Here is an 18150-nt window from a genome sequence, read left to right on the forward strand (position 1 = left end):
TGTAATACTTGTTTTGTGTATCATGAAATCACAAGAATTTCAACATGCTCCTCACCACCATTAATGTGCTTTTTGAGCAATATCTGAAACACATCTTTCATAGAACACTTCATAAACAGCAAAGAGCCACAGCCTAGCATGGACCTGGGGCTTCCTGATGCATCACTGACTTCCAGGACAGAAGTCCCCAGGAGCGGTCCTCACAGCCTTGGCTGTGGTTTTACTGGAAGGCAAGGCTCAGAAATGGACCAATTCCTCAGTGCTCTTACCCATACAGCCTCAGCTACTACCTGATGCAAACTACGTCCAAACCCACAGCTCAGCTCTAGGCTTTCTGCCTGGCCAAACTCATCACCCCTCCTCCAAATAGGTTTTCTGGGGACCAGCATCACCAAGGTAGAGACCTAGGCCATCCTTTCCCCACATGCCCTCCTCCTGAGAGGCCCTTCACCCACCCACTCTCTCAATCTGGCCATTGTTATTTCTTATTTGGCTCATGACACCTTTCTTATAGGTTCCCCACCAGGCAGGCTTTCCTCCTCACCACAAGCCAGAAGAGTCTTTCAGAAGCACAAGGTGACAAGTCACTACTTGCTCTAAAACCCTCAGGAGCTATTACCTCTGAGATCAAGTCAGACTCCTGACCTCAGGTCATGTTGTACAAGATCTGGCCCGTGGCTGCATCTCAGGCCACCTTTGTTCATACCCACATGTACTCCTCTCCTTCTGCTCCCCCTACACCAAGAGCAGTCCAAATAAAGCCCCACCCCCTCATAGCCACCAAGCTCAGGCCTCAACACACAAGCACCGCCACCTCCCATAGGAAGGCCTCCGTGATGCCTTTGCCTCCATCTGTGCGACAAAGCACCCATGCCCAGCTCCACTGACATGCCCCATCATTATCTGTTTCTTTCAGTGTCTTTCCCGCTAGCTTATGAGCTCTTTTCTAGCTTATGAGCCTCCAGCAGGATGACTGGCACACAATGTTTGCCAGACAACAGAACGAGTCCAGAAACCCAGGCCCACCAGGCTTCTTTCCCTGATACCCAGGTGGACTTACCAACACAATCGCACGTGGGGAACTCAGCCTGGGCTCTCTTTGCAGGTGTGTCCAGCAGACTCTTGGTGGGTGTGTCCAGGTACTTAAGAGGCGACTCCAGGAAGCCACTGAGGGTGGGTGTAAGTGGGTTCTCGGCCTTGGTGGGTGTGGCCTCCTGGCCTCCCTCCTCTGAATGGAAGCAGGTGGTTGAGAGCACAGTCACAGCCCCCGAAGATTCTATCTTGATTTGCTTGGGGGAACGTGTAGAAAAAGGACTCTCGGGGGCTGGGAGACATGTTGGCTGGTTCTCGGGGTCCTGAATGGGCACAGACGGGGGGCCAGGAAGCCCAAAGCTATCCCCAAATTCAGCTTCAAACTGCCGGATGAGCTCTTCCAGCTTGTCATCGGCAGGGGGAAGAGGGCCGGCGGAGCCTGGCTGCAGGGTCACCATCGGGCTAGGGGGTCTCATTTCCTGAGTAGGGGGCAGCAGGCTGTCCCCGGAGGGACTAGGTGCAAATAGCGCAAGAGAAGGTTCTGGGGGCAGGGGGACAGCAGAGCCCTGTGAAGCGGGGATAGGGGCAGGTGGATGTGCCTGCGCATCCTCAGCGGCTGGGGACCTCAGCCCTTCCAGGACGATTTGCCGCAGAGGCGGGAAGAGAGGCTGTGCTTCCCGTGGCCTGGACTTCTTGATCTGAATGGGCTTCCGAACACTGGGCTTGATCCCAGGGGTGGCTTTCTCAGTTCCCACGGGACCTCCAGCTGGTGCCAGGGGCTTCTTCTTCTTCTCCTTGGGTGGTCTATCTGGAGGCCGTGGGGCAGGTGAGCTTGGTGGGGCCCACCAGCCCGGAGCAGGAGGCTCCGAGGGAGGGGGGAAGGAGGCATCGTGGGCCTGGTCCAGGAAAAGAGTGCGCTTATGGTGAAGGTGCTGCTGCAGGGCGGTCTGGGCCTTCTGGTGGGTGTCAGGCTCTGCAGGTGCTGTGGGAGCCTCCCTCTGGAGCACGGGGGATGAGGACGGGGCTGGGGAGGAAGAGGGCACCTCCACCTTGACCTTGGGCTTGGTGGGCAGGGCCTCAGGCCGCTTGAATACTGACTGGATGTAATCACTGGCACTGCCCAACAACTGCTCCAGTTCAGCCATGGGGTCAGGGCTTGGGCGGGGCATGGGCCAAGAGCTCCGGGGAGTTGCTGGTGGGGTGTCAGTGCCCCAGGCTTCAGGAAACTCTGTTCTAGGAGTTGTCGGAGGGAAGGCAGGGCTATCAGGAGCAAAGGATGCATGCTCTTCAGCGGGGACCACAGGCCACGAGGGGGCCCGGAGGTAGGACTGGGGAGACCGGAAAGGGGCAGGAGGGGACAAGGCCTCAGGGAGGGGGCAAGAAGCCTGGGAGGTGGAGTGGGAAGGCTGAGGGAGGGCAGAGGAGAGCTGTGTGAGGGCCTCAATGGCGATGGCCGTCTGCAGGCTGATGTTCTTTTCCTTGGCGATGCTCAGGGCGCTCTGGGACAGGGGCAGGCCCTCTGGGGGAGGTATCTGGGGGACCTCAGAGCTGAGGAGTGGCCTGGTGCTGGGTGCTGGGAGGCCAGCCTCACCAGAAGGTAGAGTCCCTGGGAGCCTGGGCCGCTCTTCCCCTCCCTCCACGACCACAGACTTGATTTTCCCCTCCAGCCACTCGAGGTAGTCAGGGCATTCCGGGCCATCGCAGTTGCAGTTGGGTGGCTTCATGCCATGCCGAGCGAGGGCCAGGGCTGTCTGTAGCGTGTCCAGATCTTCGCTGCCAGCGGAGCAGCCCTCGGGCCCTGACCGGGGTCCCCTGTTGTTGTTCCCAGCCTCGCGACTCATCTCACGGTTGAAGGTTTCATAGAGCCGGGTGCTGAGGGCCCCGTAAGAGGACACAGCTTCGGCCACAGCCGAAAAGGCCACCAGATCGTGGGCATCTTCCAGGCGAGCAGTGTGAGCTGAGCCCGGGGCAGGGTCCCAGTCGGGCTTCTGGTCTACTCGCCAAGGACCCCCAGTCCCCAGCAGACTGGGGCCGGCAGGTTCTCTAGCACCATTGACTGGCGCCCCTGAGGCGCTTAGCTGCCGTGAGTCCCCATGGTACACTGGCCCTGAGTCCATCTGACCTGGAACAGGTCCATCAACTGGGCTGAGCTCTGAGCCTGTCTGAAGAAAGAGAGAGAGAGAGAGAAAGAGAGAGAGAGAGAGAGAGAGAGAGAGAGAAAAGGAAAAAGATGAGCCACACTATTAGAAAAGCACTGTCCTGCTTCACAGCATTCAGACGCACACCCAAACCCTGCCTTTCTTGCACATTCTGTCTCTGATACAGCTTGAACCTGAACTCTTCTTCATCTTCAGGTCTCCTTTCCCAGCTAGCTGCGCCAACAAAAATGAAAGGTAGGTCTTTAAAAGGTCCTAATCCAGAATTCTAAATGTTGCTCAGGTCCTTTTACAGCCTAAGATCAATCATACTGACAAGGCTCCCCAGAAACCAAGTGTTTCTTAAGGAGTCCCGAAGAAGATCTTTAACTCTCAATAACCAAAGTGACACCAGGACCATGTGGATTTTGGTCTCTGTCAAGAGAAAGTTGACCAAGCACATCAACTAGCAATATGCCGTAAGTGTGCAGCGTGTGTGCATGTGTGTACAGAGAGGGAGCAAACAACTCTGATAAACAAATGCAGTCTGGACAAGGGGTCAGCCAGAGCTTTTCAGTGGGAAGGAACCCACAGTTGTTTTTTTTTTTTTTTCCTCTGCCGGTTACTGTCCTCACTTAAGTCCTGGCTGAGCTCCGAGAGCTGGCGACAAGATGACATTCCCACTCCCAGCCCCAGCCAGGCCAGAGGGAAACACTGATGATTGGACACTGTGCGCGCTTAGCCCCCCTGCTGAGATGGTCATGCCAGTAACAAGCAAGTTGCTATTTGGATGAAGATCCAGGCCTCTTCCCAAGCCCAAGAACCACCACTATACTTGATATCCAGCTAAGTACAAGGAGGGGGAGGGCATAAAAAGGAAGGAGCCAGGTGGCCCTGCCCAGCAACTTAAAACTAATACAAAGATGCAAATTCACTGTGCAGAATTCATCCCTCCAGTAAGGAAAGCTCTTCCTTACAACAGAATGCCAACAAAAAAAAAATAGGAGGAATGATGGATTTGGAAAGTTCTCAGTGGATGCTACAATTAGCAGGTGAAAGCCTGATGGGGCACAGGTTGTATACATGGTCTCAAAGTATCTCCTCAAAAATCACTGAGTTATAATAGTAAAGAGAAATCTGGCAGACACCACCTTAAGCAAATGATTGAAGTTATCATTACCAATATTGCAACCAACGTCATGAGATTCTTGATATGATACACTGAGAAGGTTATAACATCACTCACACAGAATTCCAGCCAAAATGTACAACCTGAATCTAATTATGAGGAAACATCAGATAAATCCAAACTGGAGGGCATGCAAGATAGCACCTGGATTATCTTCTTCAAAAATTTCAAAGGCAAGAAAGACAAACATCTCTGCAAACGTCTTTAGCTTACTGAAGACACAAGACCATGAAATGCATGCTCGTGGGTTAGATCTTGGACTGGGGAAAACAGCTTGAAGGTACACCATTGGGACATTTGATGCAGTTTGAATACAGACGTGGATAAGATCACACTGTGTCAGTCTTCTTGACTTGGATTATTTTACTCTGATTATGTAAAAGATTGTCTTTGTCCTTAGGATGTGCGCACGCGTGCACATACACACGCTGAAGTATTCAGGGTAAAGGAACGGAGTATCTCTAACCATCTCAAGTGGTTCAGAAAAGTATTATATGCATATAAAAAATATACACACATACAGAAAATGACAAAGTGAAATGTGAACAGTTTTAGTATGTGGGAGTCCCAGGTACTTTTCTTGCAACCTTTCTATAAACAGTAAAATAAAGTGTATTAAACAGAGTGCTAAAAAGATACTAGTCCTCAGACTGTCAGAAGTGGCCATCCTGGGCTCCAAAGCAGTGATGAGAAGGTGGGATTTGGGATCACCCCCGTGGGAGGTGAGCAGAGGCTCACCCCATCCTTGTCATTGCCCCAACTCTGGTCACCAAGGACTCTCATGCTTTTCCAACAGACTTTTCTGAGATTTGCACGTGCAGTTCTCATTGCCAGGAATGCCCTGCCCAGCCTCTGTGGGGCCACTCTGACTTATCCTTCAAGCACCAGCTCAATGTCACCTCCTCCCCGACCTGGTTGGCAGACATACCTATATAGCTCCTTCCCCTGGGCTCTCACGGCACCTTGTAGATGCCTCTATTTGCGCTTTTAATACACTTCTACCATTATTCAAGCAGCTGCCTCCTCCACCATATGGTAGCTCCTTCAAGACAAAGTCCAAATCATAACCACTTCTGCACCTCCTGCCCACAGCTGCTGTAGTAACACCCTTACAGCCCTGGGAAAGGCTTCCCATCCCCCCACTGGCCATGGACTATGCTGCCTTTTCCTGACCATCTCTCTAAATGTGGAACTAGGAAAGAAACCTTTCTCCTAGGAATGTAGTTGATCACCCAGTGGTCCCTTCCCTTCTTCTCAGAAACCTAAACTAACATGACAGCAAAGGCTACAAAGTCTGAAGCAGCCAATTTTTGCATGCTTCTGTGTAAAAGACAGAAGGAGCATGCATAACCCAGAAGAAACATGAGGGAGTAGCATGGATTTACAAAAACAGTGTCAGGAAGACTAATGCTGTGTGAGCTGAGGCTTCCCCAAAATGGTCAAGACAACTAAAAGGATTTAAAAAGTTATTTTTGGTTTGTGAATAAGAACAAGGAAGGGCTAGGCTGGCGCTTGTGCCTCTCAATTTCCTGGGAAAGAAAATGCTCTTCAGACCAAAAAAAGAAAGGGCAGAGTGGACACAAAAAGGAGGGAAAGTAAAGCCAGGATGGGTGGGGAGATTTTGAGAAACTCTAAACTCCAGTTTCTCCACCAGCGGATCCCACTAATCCATTCCTCAACACCTGCTGATCCCGGAAGAAATGCGCCACCAGGAGAAGGTGCCTTCAGGCAGGCAAAGGGCAGGGATCGTTCTAACTTTAGTCCACTGAGCGAGAGCTGCCCCAGTAAGATTCCTGAATGGGCAACTGAGGGAACGAACCACAAAGAGCCAGGTTCAACAAAGGCCATCAACCCATCAACATTCAATGAATTTGTTTTTGTGTCATATGGTCATTGGGCCAGGGGATGGGGAGACCCTGCCTCGCAGATCACAAACTCAAGCAAGCAAGGCAGTTTAAGGGCTGTAGGCCAAATCAGCTGCAGATCTGTTTTGTTTGGCCTATACAGTTTTTTTGTTTGTTTGTCTTGCTAACACTTAAAAAAAAGTCCAATTTTACATGAAACCCAGATTATCTTGAAGGTCCACACTTCCACCCGGCAGATGAGCAATAGGCTCCAGGCCACCCCCACACTCACCATCTGCTTTCTTGAAACCAAGGCCAGGGGTCACAGGTTACTTATTAATTGCCTGAATTAATGATCGCTTCATTCGTTTGTGTTACTTGCCAAGCCCCTGTGGGCATCTGCACTTGCAACTTGGGCAATAGATGCTGAAGTTTCCTAGGGTCTGCCATGATCCCTTTGCGGGCCAGAGAATTAATTACAGGGCCACACAGGCTGGCTCACCACGGGCGGGATGACCATGCTCAAACTCAAGTGGTCTATCAATTGGAGGGGGAAGGTCATTAGTGGTCTGCCGCAGGGCTCTGTCCTCAGAACTGTCCTGCTCAACATATTTATCAAGAATGATAGAGAAGGCATGCTTATTAAATAGGCTGATGTTGAAAATAAGAGGGATAGAGCCATGTTGACTGACAGGACCCGGTGTCAAAAGGTCAACAGGATGGAAAGAAAAAAAAAATCTAACAGGGTAAACAGGGTCTTTCTTATCCTTAGGCCCCAAATCATGTATGTGAAAATCAAAGACGGCAGTAGTGCACATAACACTGTCTTTGGAATCAGGAGAGGTGAAAGACTCGCTGATGATACGCGCAATATAATGACTTGGCAACTTCAAATTTTTTTTTTAGTGCTTATTTTTGAGAGAGAGAGTGAGACAGAGCACAAGCAGGGGGTAGAGAGACAGACAGAATCTGAAGCAGGCTCCAGGCTCTTGAGCTGTCAGCACAGAGCCCAACAAAGGGCCTGAACTCATGAACTGCAAGATCATGATCTAAGCCGAGGTTGGCCACTTAACTGACTGAGCCACCCAGGTGCCCCATGATTTGGCAGTTTCAAAAGGTCTTATAACTCAGGATTTTTTCCAACTTCTTTACTATAATCCACAGCAAGAAATACATCTTACAACATGATCCGTTATATGCTTATATACGTATATGATAAGTTGGCAAGAGAATATTTTCCCTTACTAGACACACAAATCCCTCCCTCTTTCTTTCTTGCAGGTTGCAACCATGTAAGTTGATTTTATAGTCCACTAGCGGGTTGCAAGCCATAGCTGGACACACACACAGCCATGACCTGACTGGAACAGGACCCACAGCACAGGTACTGATGGCGCCACTGTGTCCAGCCAGTCCCTGCCTGAACCAGGGTGTCCCTTGGGGCCGCCAGAGGAGGCACAGAGCAGAGCAAGCAAGGCAGTTCAAAATCATAGAGGAACAGCTCCCTTTGGGTTCTAAAGAAGATAAAACTCACTGAAGTCTTTAAACATCTGAAGTCTGTCAACAGACTGTTTTGAGTGACTTTAAGGGATGGAATTAGAAAATGGGTAAAGCTTTAGAGAAGTGAACTTGGGCTTAAAAGGAAGTTTTAAACATAAGTAAATAAATAAAAACATTAAGAAAATTAAAAAAAAAAAACTTAAGAGATGCTAATACACTGAATCTTGTCCCCCTAACAACCAGGAGGCAGCAAGTCCTTATCAATGGAGACTTGAAAAAGGAACATAACAGTTATCAGGTGATTACTGGCAGAGAAGCAGGACAATGGGACAATGCTGGAGGGTGGATACTAGTTGAGGCCCTTTCAAAATCTCAGTTCAGAAACGCCCCAGCTCTAAACCCCTCCAAGCTGTCTCCCTCAATCCTTGCTCTCCTCTGGGCTCCAGCAAGCACCACTTCAAGGATGTTCCCCAATGTCTGCTTTTTTATTTTTTTCTTTTTTCTGAGAGAGAGAGAGAGCGTGAGAAGGGGAGAAGGGGAGGGCCAGAGAGAGTGGGAGACAAAGAATCTGAAACGGGCTCCAGGCTCTGAGCTAGCTGTCAGCACAGAGCCCGAAGCGGGGCTTGAACCCACGAACCGTGAGACCATGACCTGAGCTGCCCAACCGACTGAGCCACCCAGGCGCCCCACCCCCAATGTCTGCTTTTGGTCTAGACCTCTCAGCTTACCTCTAGCTAGCTCCAATCTCTGGGACGTGTTACAAGCCCAGTGAGAGTCTACTTGTCTCAACTTGTCTCAACTTGAACTCCTCTCCCCACCTACAATAGCCCCTTTTCTAATTTCCTATTCTTGTCAGTGTGCTTACACTCGCCAATGTTCCCAACCCCAATGTGACCCATGTTCTTCCAATGCACCTAGTCACCAGACCCAAACAATTCTAAGCAAGAACACCTCTCTGTTCTATCCCCTCTCACCCCATTCCTCTCCCCCTAATTTGATCCTTGGTGTGTGTGCACACTTTCTAATGGTCAACCTACCAGTGGCCCCTTTAAGCAACTCTATGTGCCCACATCCCAGCCACCATCTCTGTTGCTAAAGATACATCACCTTCCCTGGAGACTTCCAGCACACTGTCAGGGCCCAGCCACTAAGCTGTGAGGAAGCCCAGGCCACATGCAAAGGCTACATACAGGTGTCTGAGCTGAAAGTCTGAGTAGAAGTCCCAGCCAGTAGTTGCATCACCTGCCAAATGTGTGAGTGAAGGAATCCTTCAAGGATTCGAGCCCAGGGGTCGAGTTACCTCCAGCTTTTGAACCTCCCCAGCTGAGGCCCTAAAACATCAAGGACCAGAGCCAAGCTTCCCATGCCATATCCTCCCTGACTTCTGAATCCAGAGGCTCCATGAGCATAATAAAATGACTGCTTTATGCCACTAAATTTTGGGGTGGCATAAAAACCAGACTGTATTTCAGAAACATTAAGACATTTATAAGTGGGGGTGCCTGGGTGGCTCAGTCGGTTGGGTGTCCAACTTCAGCTCAGGTCATGATCTCATGGTTGTGGGTTTGGGCCCCATGACAGCTAGCTGACAGCTAGCTCAGAGCCTGGAGCCTACTTTGGATTCTGTGTCTCCTTCTCTCTCTGACCCTCCCCTGCTCATGCCCTCTCAGAAATAAATAAAACATTTAAAAATTAAAAAAAAAAAAAAAAGACATTTAGAAGTGAAAAGAGACAGACCATAAAAAAATGCCCTAAAGCATATGAGTGCCATGAAAGCAGTCTATACAGGGTGGGGGTCACTTCTATCTGAGCAGGTGGACATATGTGTCAGGAAAGGTCTCACGTTGGGGGGACCTGGCTGGCTGTCTTGGTAGAGCAAGTGACTCTTGATCCAGAGGTTGTGGGTTTTGAGCCCCATGTTGCGCATAGAGATTACATTTAAAAAAAAAAAAATCTCACTTCAAAGTAACCTGAGGGATAGGCAGGTATTTTGGAGAAGGGGGAGGAGAAGGAATTCCAGGAGGTGGGAGGAGCATATGAAAAGCACAGATTCCTGAGAAGGCCTGCAGGCCCCAGGAAAAGTTAAGCTGTAGAGCACAACCGTGTGGTGAGGACAGGTGTGTGGCTTGCAGCACAAACAAAACAGCACAAACAAAACAAAACATTTAGGAGGGGCAATCAAATGTCCCTGTAGAAGTCAGACTGCAGGCTACAAGGCCAGTGGCCTACATGATAGGAGACTACTGCCACCATGACAAGGGCCTGAACTAAGGCAACAGTAGGGAGATGAGGATGAACCATGGTGATGGAAACAAATGATTAAATATAAGGGCTAAGACAAGAAATGGAATCAAGCGCCTCCTGATCTAGCCCTCCTTTACCAGTCCCGCCCACCACAGGGTCTGACCCAGGTCCCACAATCACCATGCACGGCCACCTTCTGTGATCTCTTCCTGTGACTATGACCAAGTACACTCTAAGCTCCAGTACTCAAGCTTCCATCACACCTTCAGGACCTGGCAGAGAATCCTCAGTATGTGTTCAAGAACATCTGCTGCTTCTTCCTCCCAGGAACTGGCTGCCAGCAGCCTCTTTATCTCTGCACCTTGAGAGAGAAGTTTCTGGGCAGAGCCGACGGTTGCTCCTCTACTAGGCACCTGTCAATGACGCACACACTCTACAGACAGGTCTGTGAGGCTGCCAGTGCCATCAGGAATACCTTTGCCATAGATGCCTTAGGAACCCGAACAACTGATCTTGGAACAGCTTGGCCCAACCCTGCCCTCCATAGAAAGGCCCAGCAAAAGTGGGCCCCTTCTTATGGCCTCTTTCCAGGTACAAAACCTCCCTTGGCCTTACTGGGATCCACATACCCCACCCTATCCTGTCCATTCCCTGCCTCACAGTGTAACCAGCAAGGCTCTGACCCATCCCAGGCTCAGCCTTGTGCAAGCTGGGGGTGCCCTTTCCTCAACAGGGGGGCAACAGGGGCTTGCTACTAGAAGAGAGAGTAAATGCCCTTCTCAGATCCAAGAAGAGATTTAATCCCTCACCCCACCTCATGAAGACTCAACAAGTGCATCCAGAATTGCCAACCCAGCACTATTCTAACCCTGAGGAGACTCCAGGTCTCCCTTCAGCGGTCTAGGGACCTCTATTGGGACTGGTCCCCATACCCTGCACCTGGTCAGGACCCCCGAGGTCCCTCCCACCTCTCCCCTTTACAGTCAACTCCTTCCTCTGCTCCCAATTCCCCAAAGCTGGTCCCCCAGACATCTGCAGGTATGCAACCACAACAGCCCACCCTCCCCACCTGAGGGGGTCCAGAGAGGTGTGGAACTCCACCCCCAAGCATTTCATTTTGTCTATTACACACGGAGAGCGGCAGAAAAATACTACATTTTTCCAAGTCTTTCCTGGCTCTCAGAGTATCAATACACTGAAACCAAATCGGCAATCCCATATCAAAGGGAAACAGAAGGAAGGAGGGAAGATAAAGACTACTATCTTGAGAGATCAAAGTCTCCGTTGACCACACCATCTCAGGGCCTCTAGGAAAGGGGGAGGCAGAAGAGGCACAGAGTCCGAGGGCCATTCTACTGACTGTCAGCACTCACACACCATGTTAGAAGAAACGTGCCTGGGAAGGTGTATTCAGCCAGGACGAAGAAGTCTGCTGTTAACAAAGGCCAGTGGCTGGGAGGCGGGACCGGGCTGGGGTGCATCCTCTACAGTGGGAACTCCAAGAACGAATTCTTGTGGGATTCCAAGATAGCGGTGGCTGCTCCCCACCCAGCTGGCCAGTAGATCCCACCCAGCTTTCCCGCCTCAGCCAGCAGCTCAGCTCCCTGCCTTCCAGCAGCTGTTCAGGGGGTTGGCCTTCCCAGCTCCACCCTTTCCCCCTCGTCCTAGAGGTCGGCAGCCAAGCCCTTCCTCCCCTCCCCCAGCCCTCTCATAACACAGGGGCTGTATTTATGGCACGTTCTGTCTAGAGGTGATCAATTATTCATCTCTTAAGAGGATTCTCCTCTCCCGGGATTTACTGATGAAACAAATCTGTGAGTGGGGAGAGAGACTTCTAGGGGAGCCATGTCAGGAGGTGTACACATTCGCCTACCTGCGGGTGTGGGTGTGGATACACCTCACCAGTCCCCTGTCCGCACTCCCCACACCAAGCTCTCTCTGCAAACAGCACATCTCGGGGGTTAACTTCTGGAGACTGTCNNNGGGGGGGCGGGGGGGCTGGGGAGGTAGTGGCTCTTGTGGTTAGTATGAACATATCAATAAAACACTTTAAAATCTAATTTTTTCCCCCACTACAAATTGGATACAGATGCAGCAGATCTCTCAATGGCTGGGATGATGGTTGGGGAAAAAGCTGAATTAGACCTGATGACCTCAGCTCTAATTCCCTGGGTTCACCAGATCTGGCAGAAGCACAGGGCTCGTCACTGTTCATGCCCTTTGACCCAACAGTAATCAATGTGGTTTTAGGGAAGAAAGGAAGAGGAACTAGAAAAAGTCTGCAAAACTCTGCTGGAACACTTTTAGACAGGCTGAGTATCATGTTAATCACTGCCCACTCATTTATTTCCTCCAGTCATCATAAACTTCTACAAGATAGGGATGTACCTCCACAGATGAGGACCCTGAACACTAAAGAACTTTAGTGAGGTGGCTAAAGTTTCCCAAGATCACAGAGCAATCCAGAAGAGTACAGCGATTTTTAACCATTAAGTATTCCTAATCTCACTTCAGGAAATGTGAACAAAATAAGACAAAGAAATAAAAAAAGTTACATGTGCCAAAGATTTCCCCTGAAGCATTAACAGTAAAAAAAAAATTACAAATACCTAAAATGTCACAATAGGGGAATGGTTTTAAAGTATTATGTTAGTTCTTTTTCACAAAAAGAAAATGGGGAATAAACAAATCAGAGAAATACAAAATAAGACCACCATGAGACTCCATTTTATAGTCACTATATAGCATTTAGTTTAGCTTAATTCTGCTGGTATACACTAAAGAAAAATCATCAATGTCCATTCGTTCCTAGTCTCATTGGGTATTTTTTTAAAAAAATATTTTGTCTTTTAAGTAGGTTTTTTTTAGTGTTTATTTTTGAGAGCGAGAGCGAGAGCGAGAGAGAGAGCGCGAGCGAGACAGCCGAAGTGGGGCTCAAACTCATGAACCACGAGATCATGACCTGGGCCGAGGTGGGACAGACGCTTAACAGAATGAGCCACCCAGACACCCTTTACTGGCTATTTTTGAAATAAGTACTGATACAATGTCCACAGAATATGTTATTTCTTTTATGAATACTTGTCTCAGGCCTTTTCTTCAACATGGTAACCTCTCCTTGGAAAATAATATATATAAATATGCATTCTTTCACCTTAAGTGTTACTGCATATATGTATTAACATACTTCTTTAGTTTACAGCAAGTTAGGTACAGCAAGATGCTAAGATATCACTTAAAGTACAAACTTGGTTAATTGGAATCTAGCTTATTCTAACTTCATTTTAATAAAATGAACAAGATCTCAAAATGAAGGAAAAAAGACTGTTTAGTTCATATTTTGCCCTCACCAGTTACTAGTTATGTGAACTTGCACAAGTTAGTTAACCTGTGTTTCATTTCTTTATCTGTAAATCTGGGGTTAAAAGTGAACTTCTCTGTGCCTTTGTTTCCTTGGCTGTATACCAGGGGTTACTGATGGTACCTAACCTCACAAGGTTGTCATGACTAAAAAAATTAACAGCTGAAGAATACCTTTAATAGTACCAGGTATGTAATAAGCACCATGAAAGGGTACTTTACCAAGTGCTGGTGGGTTTAGTAGGAATTTTTTTTTATCTCATACACCACTAGTAGAGGGCAAAACAGAAGAACCATTTTAGAAAGGTTTGTTGTGTTTCTCTGAATGTCAAACATACATATGCCCCATCGTCTTGCAATTCCACTCCTAGAGAAACTGCACACATGCATCGGATATGTACACAAATGCTCACTGCAGCATTACTCATAAAAACCCAACTGTGGAAATAATTCTAAGTGCCCACCAACCACAGAGGGACAATCGAATATTATATAGCAGTGCAAACAAATGAACCATGGGAACACAAGCAAATCTCAGAAACTATACTAGGTTCAAGAATTTAAAAAGCCAGTCTCGAAAGACTATAGATAGACTACCAATTCTACAAAGCTCAATCAAAAAAATAAAATTATCTGTATTGTAGAAAATTTAATTAAATGTATGTAATTAAAACTTTTCTTTTTTTTAAGCAAGGGAATGATAAACACAAAATTCAAGGGAGTGGTAACCTCTGGAGCTAAAGAAGGAGTATAGGGGAAACACCCAGGTAGTTTCAGTGATGTTGGCAATGTTCTAGTTTTTATCTTGGGTAAGTACTTCACATGTGTGCATTATCATGCTTTATCTGTTTAACGTACATAAAACACTAGGTCAAGTATACATTTCAAATAATACATGAGTGCTCAGTTTGGCAGCACATATACTAAAATTGGATACAGAGAAGATGAACATGGCCCCTGCCCAGGGATGACACCCAAATAACATATAAGAAAAATGACAATACATACTATTTCATCAGTACATGTATAACTGCCTAAAATTATATATTTAAAAATAGAACATTCAGGGGCGCCTGGGTGGCTTAGTTGGTTGAGCGTCCGACTTTCGCTTAGGTCATGATCTCACGGTNGCTTTCAGCTCAGGTCACAATCTCAGGGTTCCTGAGTCCCAGTGCCAGGATGTCCAAGCAGCCTAGCGTTTGTTGGGGGCTATGCTATCAGCGCAGAGCCTGCTTGGGATTCTCTTTCTCCCTCTCTCTCTGCTCCTCCCCAGCTCACGTTTGCACTTTTTCTCTCAAAATAAATAAGCAAACACACACAAAAAAAGATTTTTTAAAAACACAGGGATATGTCTTAAATGAAAAAAGAAACAAGAATGTACTTGTACTCATAGATGCTTTCTGAGGGTTTTTAGGGGAAGTGTTTATACACTATTTGAAGTGGAAAAATGAAACAAGATTCAAAATATTGCCCAATTTAAGAATTCAGTTCTGTCCACGATGCACACTTGTGCACACACACACAAAACACCAAGGGAAAATATGCAGAAATGTTAACAATGCTCATGGCGTGGTGGTATAGAATGGGAATATTTTCTTGTTCATAGTCTCCAGAATTCATTTGAAGCATCAGATATTTTATTTGGGGTAAAGTCTAAGAATAGAGTAGGTACAACACACCTGAAACTTCGCACACACTATGCACAAAGACTGGAAGAGGGCTTCGGGAAGAGGAATTTGTGGATGAAGTTTCTTCTTGCTATTTGTTGCTACAGAGTTGTTTGTGTTACCCATCTCCCCAACACACACACACACACACACACACACACACAGAGTGAGTGAGTGAGAGAGAGAAGGAGGGAGGGAGGCAGGGAGGGCGAAGGGACAAAGTAGGAAAAATCCTACAAGACAGAGTGCACTCTGGAAGGGGAAAATTGGGTCTGGGTGAGGTGGGGTGCTGAGCCTGAAGTTCCCTGCCCATTAAAACTTCTCCGTAGCTCACTGTGCTCTCATCCGAAGTCCAAGGTAAAGCCCCACCACCCAGCACCCGTGAGAAGCCGCTCCCCCCCCCCTCCCCCAAGCAGCGCCATCCTCCGCGGGAACGACCCCGGCAGCTGGCGGGATGCGTGCTGGGTGGGGGCGGGGAGCCAAGTCCGGGCGCCGCCCCCTGATCTGTGGCCAACGCGGCCAGCTCTCCGGACGGAAGCCCCTGCCTCGAGCAGCCTGTGGCGGCCCGGCCAGGGGCCAGCGGGGAGGAAATCGAGCCGACCACATCTGAGGCCTGGCGAAAGGCGCAGCAGCTGCCTCCGAAGCCGCCAGCACACAAGAACCAGGTCAGGACGCAGAGGCGGCTCCTTGGCCAGACTGTAAGACACACACACACACACACACACACACACACACGCACACGCACACGCATGCACGCGCCCCTCCAGCAGCCGCTGGAGCCATCGGCCGAGCCACGCAGTGCACGTCCATATGAGCCCCCATCAACCCCCAGCGAGGCCGGGCACTCCCACAGCTCCACCCACCCGACTGCCCATACCGGGTTCTCACCACCCACATCCCACCCTCAAGTCTCAACGGGCGGAAATGAGCAAGCAAACCCGCCACAGCCACAGTCGGCTGAGCACCAACCCTAACCAACAGCCCCGTGCCCCATGCACTTTCCCTAAAGCCCACAAAACCTACTGGCCCCTCAGGTGTATCAAAGGACAACGCTGACGATGAGAGCAGCTAACAGTTTTGAATCCCTCATGAGAAACCCTGGAATAAGCAAGTACTTTCATGTTCAAATGTAACCTTTTCAAGTCTTCCAACAACCCAACATCCATTTTACTGGATGAGCAAATAAATGAGGTACAGTTGAGGAACATACTCGAAAGCTCAACACTGATGAGTGGCAAAACCCAATCTAACAGTGGAGGGGAGTGTGCCTGCCATGGCCTCCCAGTTGCCAAGCTTCTCATCTTTCGGAGAATGAACTCCGGTATGTGCTGGAGAGTCTCGCAATCCATGGATTTCAGCCTCCCTCGGACCCCAGTCAAGTGAGTTTGCCCCTATCTCTTCCTTTCTCAAGCACTCAAGAGGTCTTACATTTTTTTTCATTAAAAAAAAAAAAAAGACTCTTTAAGCCACCACCCAAAAATCTGTAGGAAAAGTAATTTTTGCCGAGGAGCCTCCAGCCATCAGTCATAAGACTGACTTCCCGCGGTGGGCTAGGCAATGGAAAGGGAAGGGGGTGCTGCCATTTGGAAAAGCCTGGTGACATGAAATTAGGATAATTCTATTTATCCTAAATCCCCGGGGGAAAAAAAATCACACAACACATCTCAGTATAAAGCTCATTATCCACAGGCACTACTGGTCTGTTAGCCCAGATAACTGAAAGATGCCAGTAATTTGGGTTCTTGTATATGTTCACCTGGAAGTTCTGTTTGCAGTGTTGGAGGAAAGGTCTCAGAAACTTTGGCCCTTCCCCATCATCCATGACCTGCTCTCTGAGGGTCAGGGATGATGAGGAAGGCCAGGGGAGTCCTCATCCCTCGGACTTTCCTGCAGACCCCACCCCCACTCACCTCCCTCCCAGTTTCTAATATGCTGCTGGATCCTGGGCCTCCATTCTCCATTTCCCCCTTTACCCCCTTCAACAGACCTGCTCTCCACCCTCTGAAACCCTCACCCTCTGCCCTCCTGGAAACCTCCCCTCCATCCAAGGCTCCACTGCTCAGCCTACAATAACCCTAAGGCTTCCTTTTTCCTGGGCTGTTCCCCAAGCTCCCAGCCTGCTCTCCAACTACAAGACACATTTCCACCTGGAGGCAGCTTAAGCCCCACACATTTAAAACCTAACTAGGCATCTGTCCCCTGTTTCCCAGCAACTCCTTCTCTGAACATTCCTTTTTAAGAATTCACGTGAAACGTCTTCTGCTGGCATCCCAGCTCCATTACCTCTGACGCCCTCCCCTTTATGTCTCCGTATGCAAGCAGACCCCAGTCCTGCCACAGCTGCTCCACTCCAGTGTTTCAGATGCGCCTGCTTTCCATGTGCTCCTCACTCAGCTCTCACAGAACAGCTGCACCAGCCCACCTCCACCTTCACCCCAGCACAGGCAGTCAGAGTCACACTCAACTCTCTGAACCTTGAACCCATGGCCCCCAACTCCCAGGACAGTGTGCATAATTGACTACTTCTTTTTGGTTTAAGTGGTAAAAATAAGCAAATAAGTAGGTAGGTAGGTAAGGCAGATGCATGTATCAAAGGCAATAAAGATCCTGCCATCTTGCTCCTAGGAATTCAGGTTTAAAAATTTGCACTTCAAAGTGTTTTCTACACATTAGTGAAAATGGAAAACTTTGGATGAGGGGGAACAGTTTGGTACCTTATAATACAACTCAATGGAATATTATACAGTCATCAAAAACCATAAAGTATGAACACCAAGGAAATATGTTTTGCTAAAATGGGCAGTAAAAATAGCAGAATACCATACTGTATGAAGGCTATGACTACAACTATATAAAACCATGCAAATGACAAAAGAGGGAAGACAGTCTTTTTAAAAAAAGCGGAAACAGCTAGAGTGGCCCCATAGAATAAAATTTCACCTACTGAAGCTATCAGCACATCATAACAGTCACAACTTTCATACATGCACACATACACATTTTCACATATCCCTCCAACAAATGTGGATTGAGTACTTACAACATGAATGCTACTTTTAGGCACTGGGGACACAGCAGTGAATGAGCTGTCCCTGCCTCATGAACAGAGACTTTTTAGATGTTTGGCTTTGTCTTAGATCTCATTACAAGGAAAGTTCCTTTAGGACAGACCCGTACCA

The 18150-nt window shown here is 48.5% G+C and overlaps 1 protein-coding gene and 1 non-coding gene across 3 annotated transcripts in view; one reads left to right on the plus strand and one right to left on the minus strand.

The window, feature by feature from the left end:
- Positions 1–18150, minus strand: part of TET3 (tet methylcytosine dioxygenase 3) — a 77350-nt gene that overhangs the window by 42486 nt on the left and 16714 nt on the right. The window contains exon 3 of one of the 2 annotated variants that reach the window (XM_077766265.1): positions 1061–3194. In XM_077766265.1, coding sequence (XP_077622391.1) covers positions 1061–3194 — 2134 coding nt within the window. The remainder of the gene's footprint in view (positions 1–1060; positions 3195–18150) is intronic. The other variant, XM_077766266.1, reaches the window with a different exon arrangement.
- LOC144233542 (U6 spliceosomal RNA) lies at positions 14204–14306 on the plus strand. The gene has a single exon (XR_013335699.1). It is a non-coding gene; the product is annotated as a U6 spliceosomal RNA (small nuclear RNA).

The sequence above is a fragment of the Crocuta crocuta genome, unplaced genomic scaffold (assembly GCF_008692635.1).
Source record: "Crocuta crocuta isolate KB4526 unplaced genomic scaffold, BGI_CrCroc_1.0 scaffold113, whole genome shotgun sequence".
In the NCBI taxonomy this organism is placed as follows: Eukaryota; Metazoa; Chordata; class Mammalia; order Carnivora; family Hyaenidae; genus Crocuta; species Crocuta crocuta.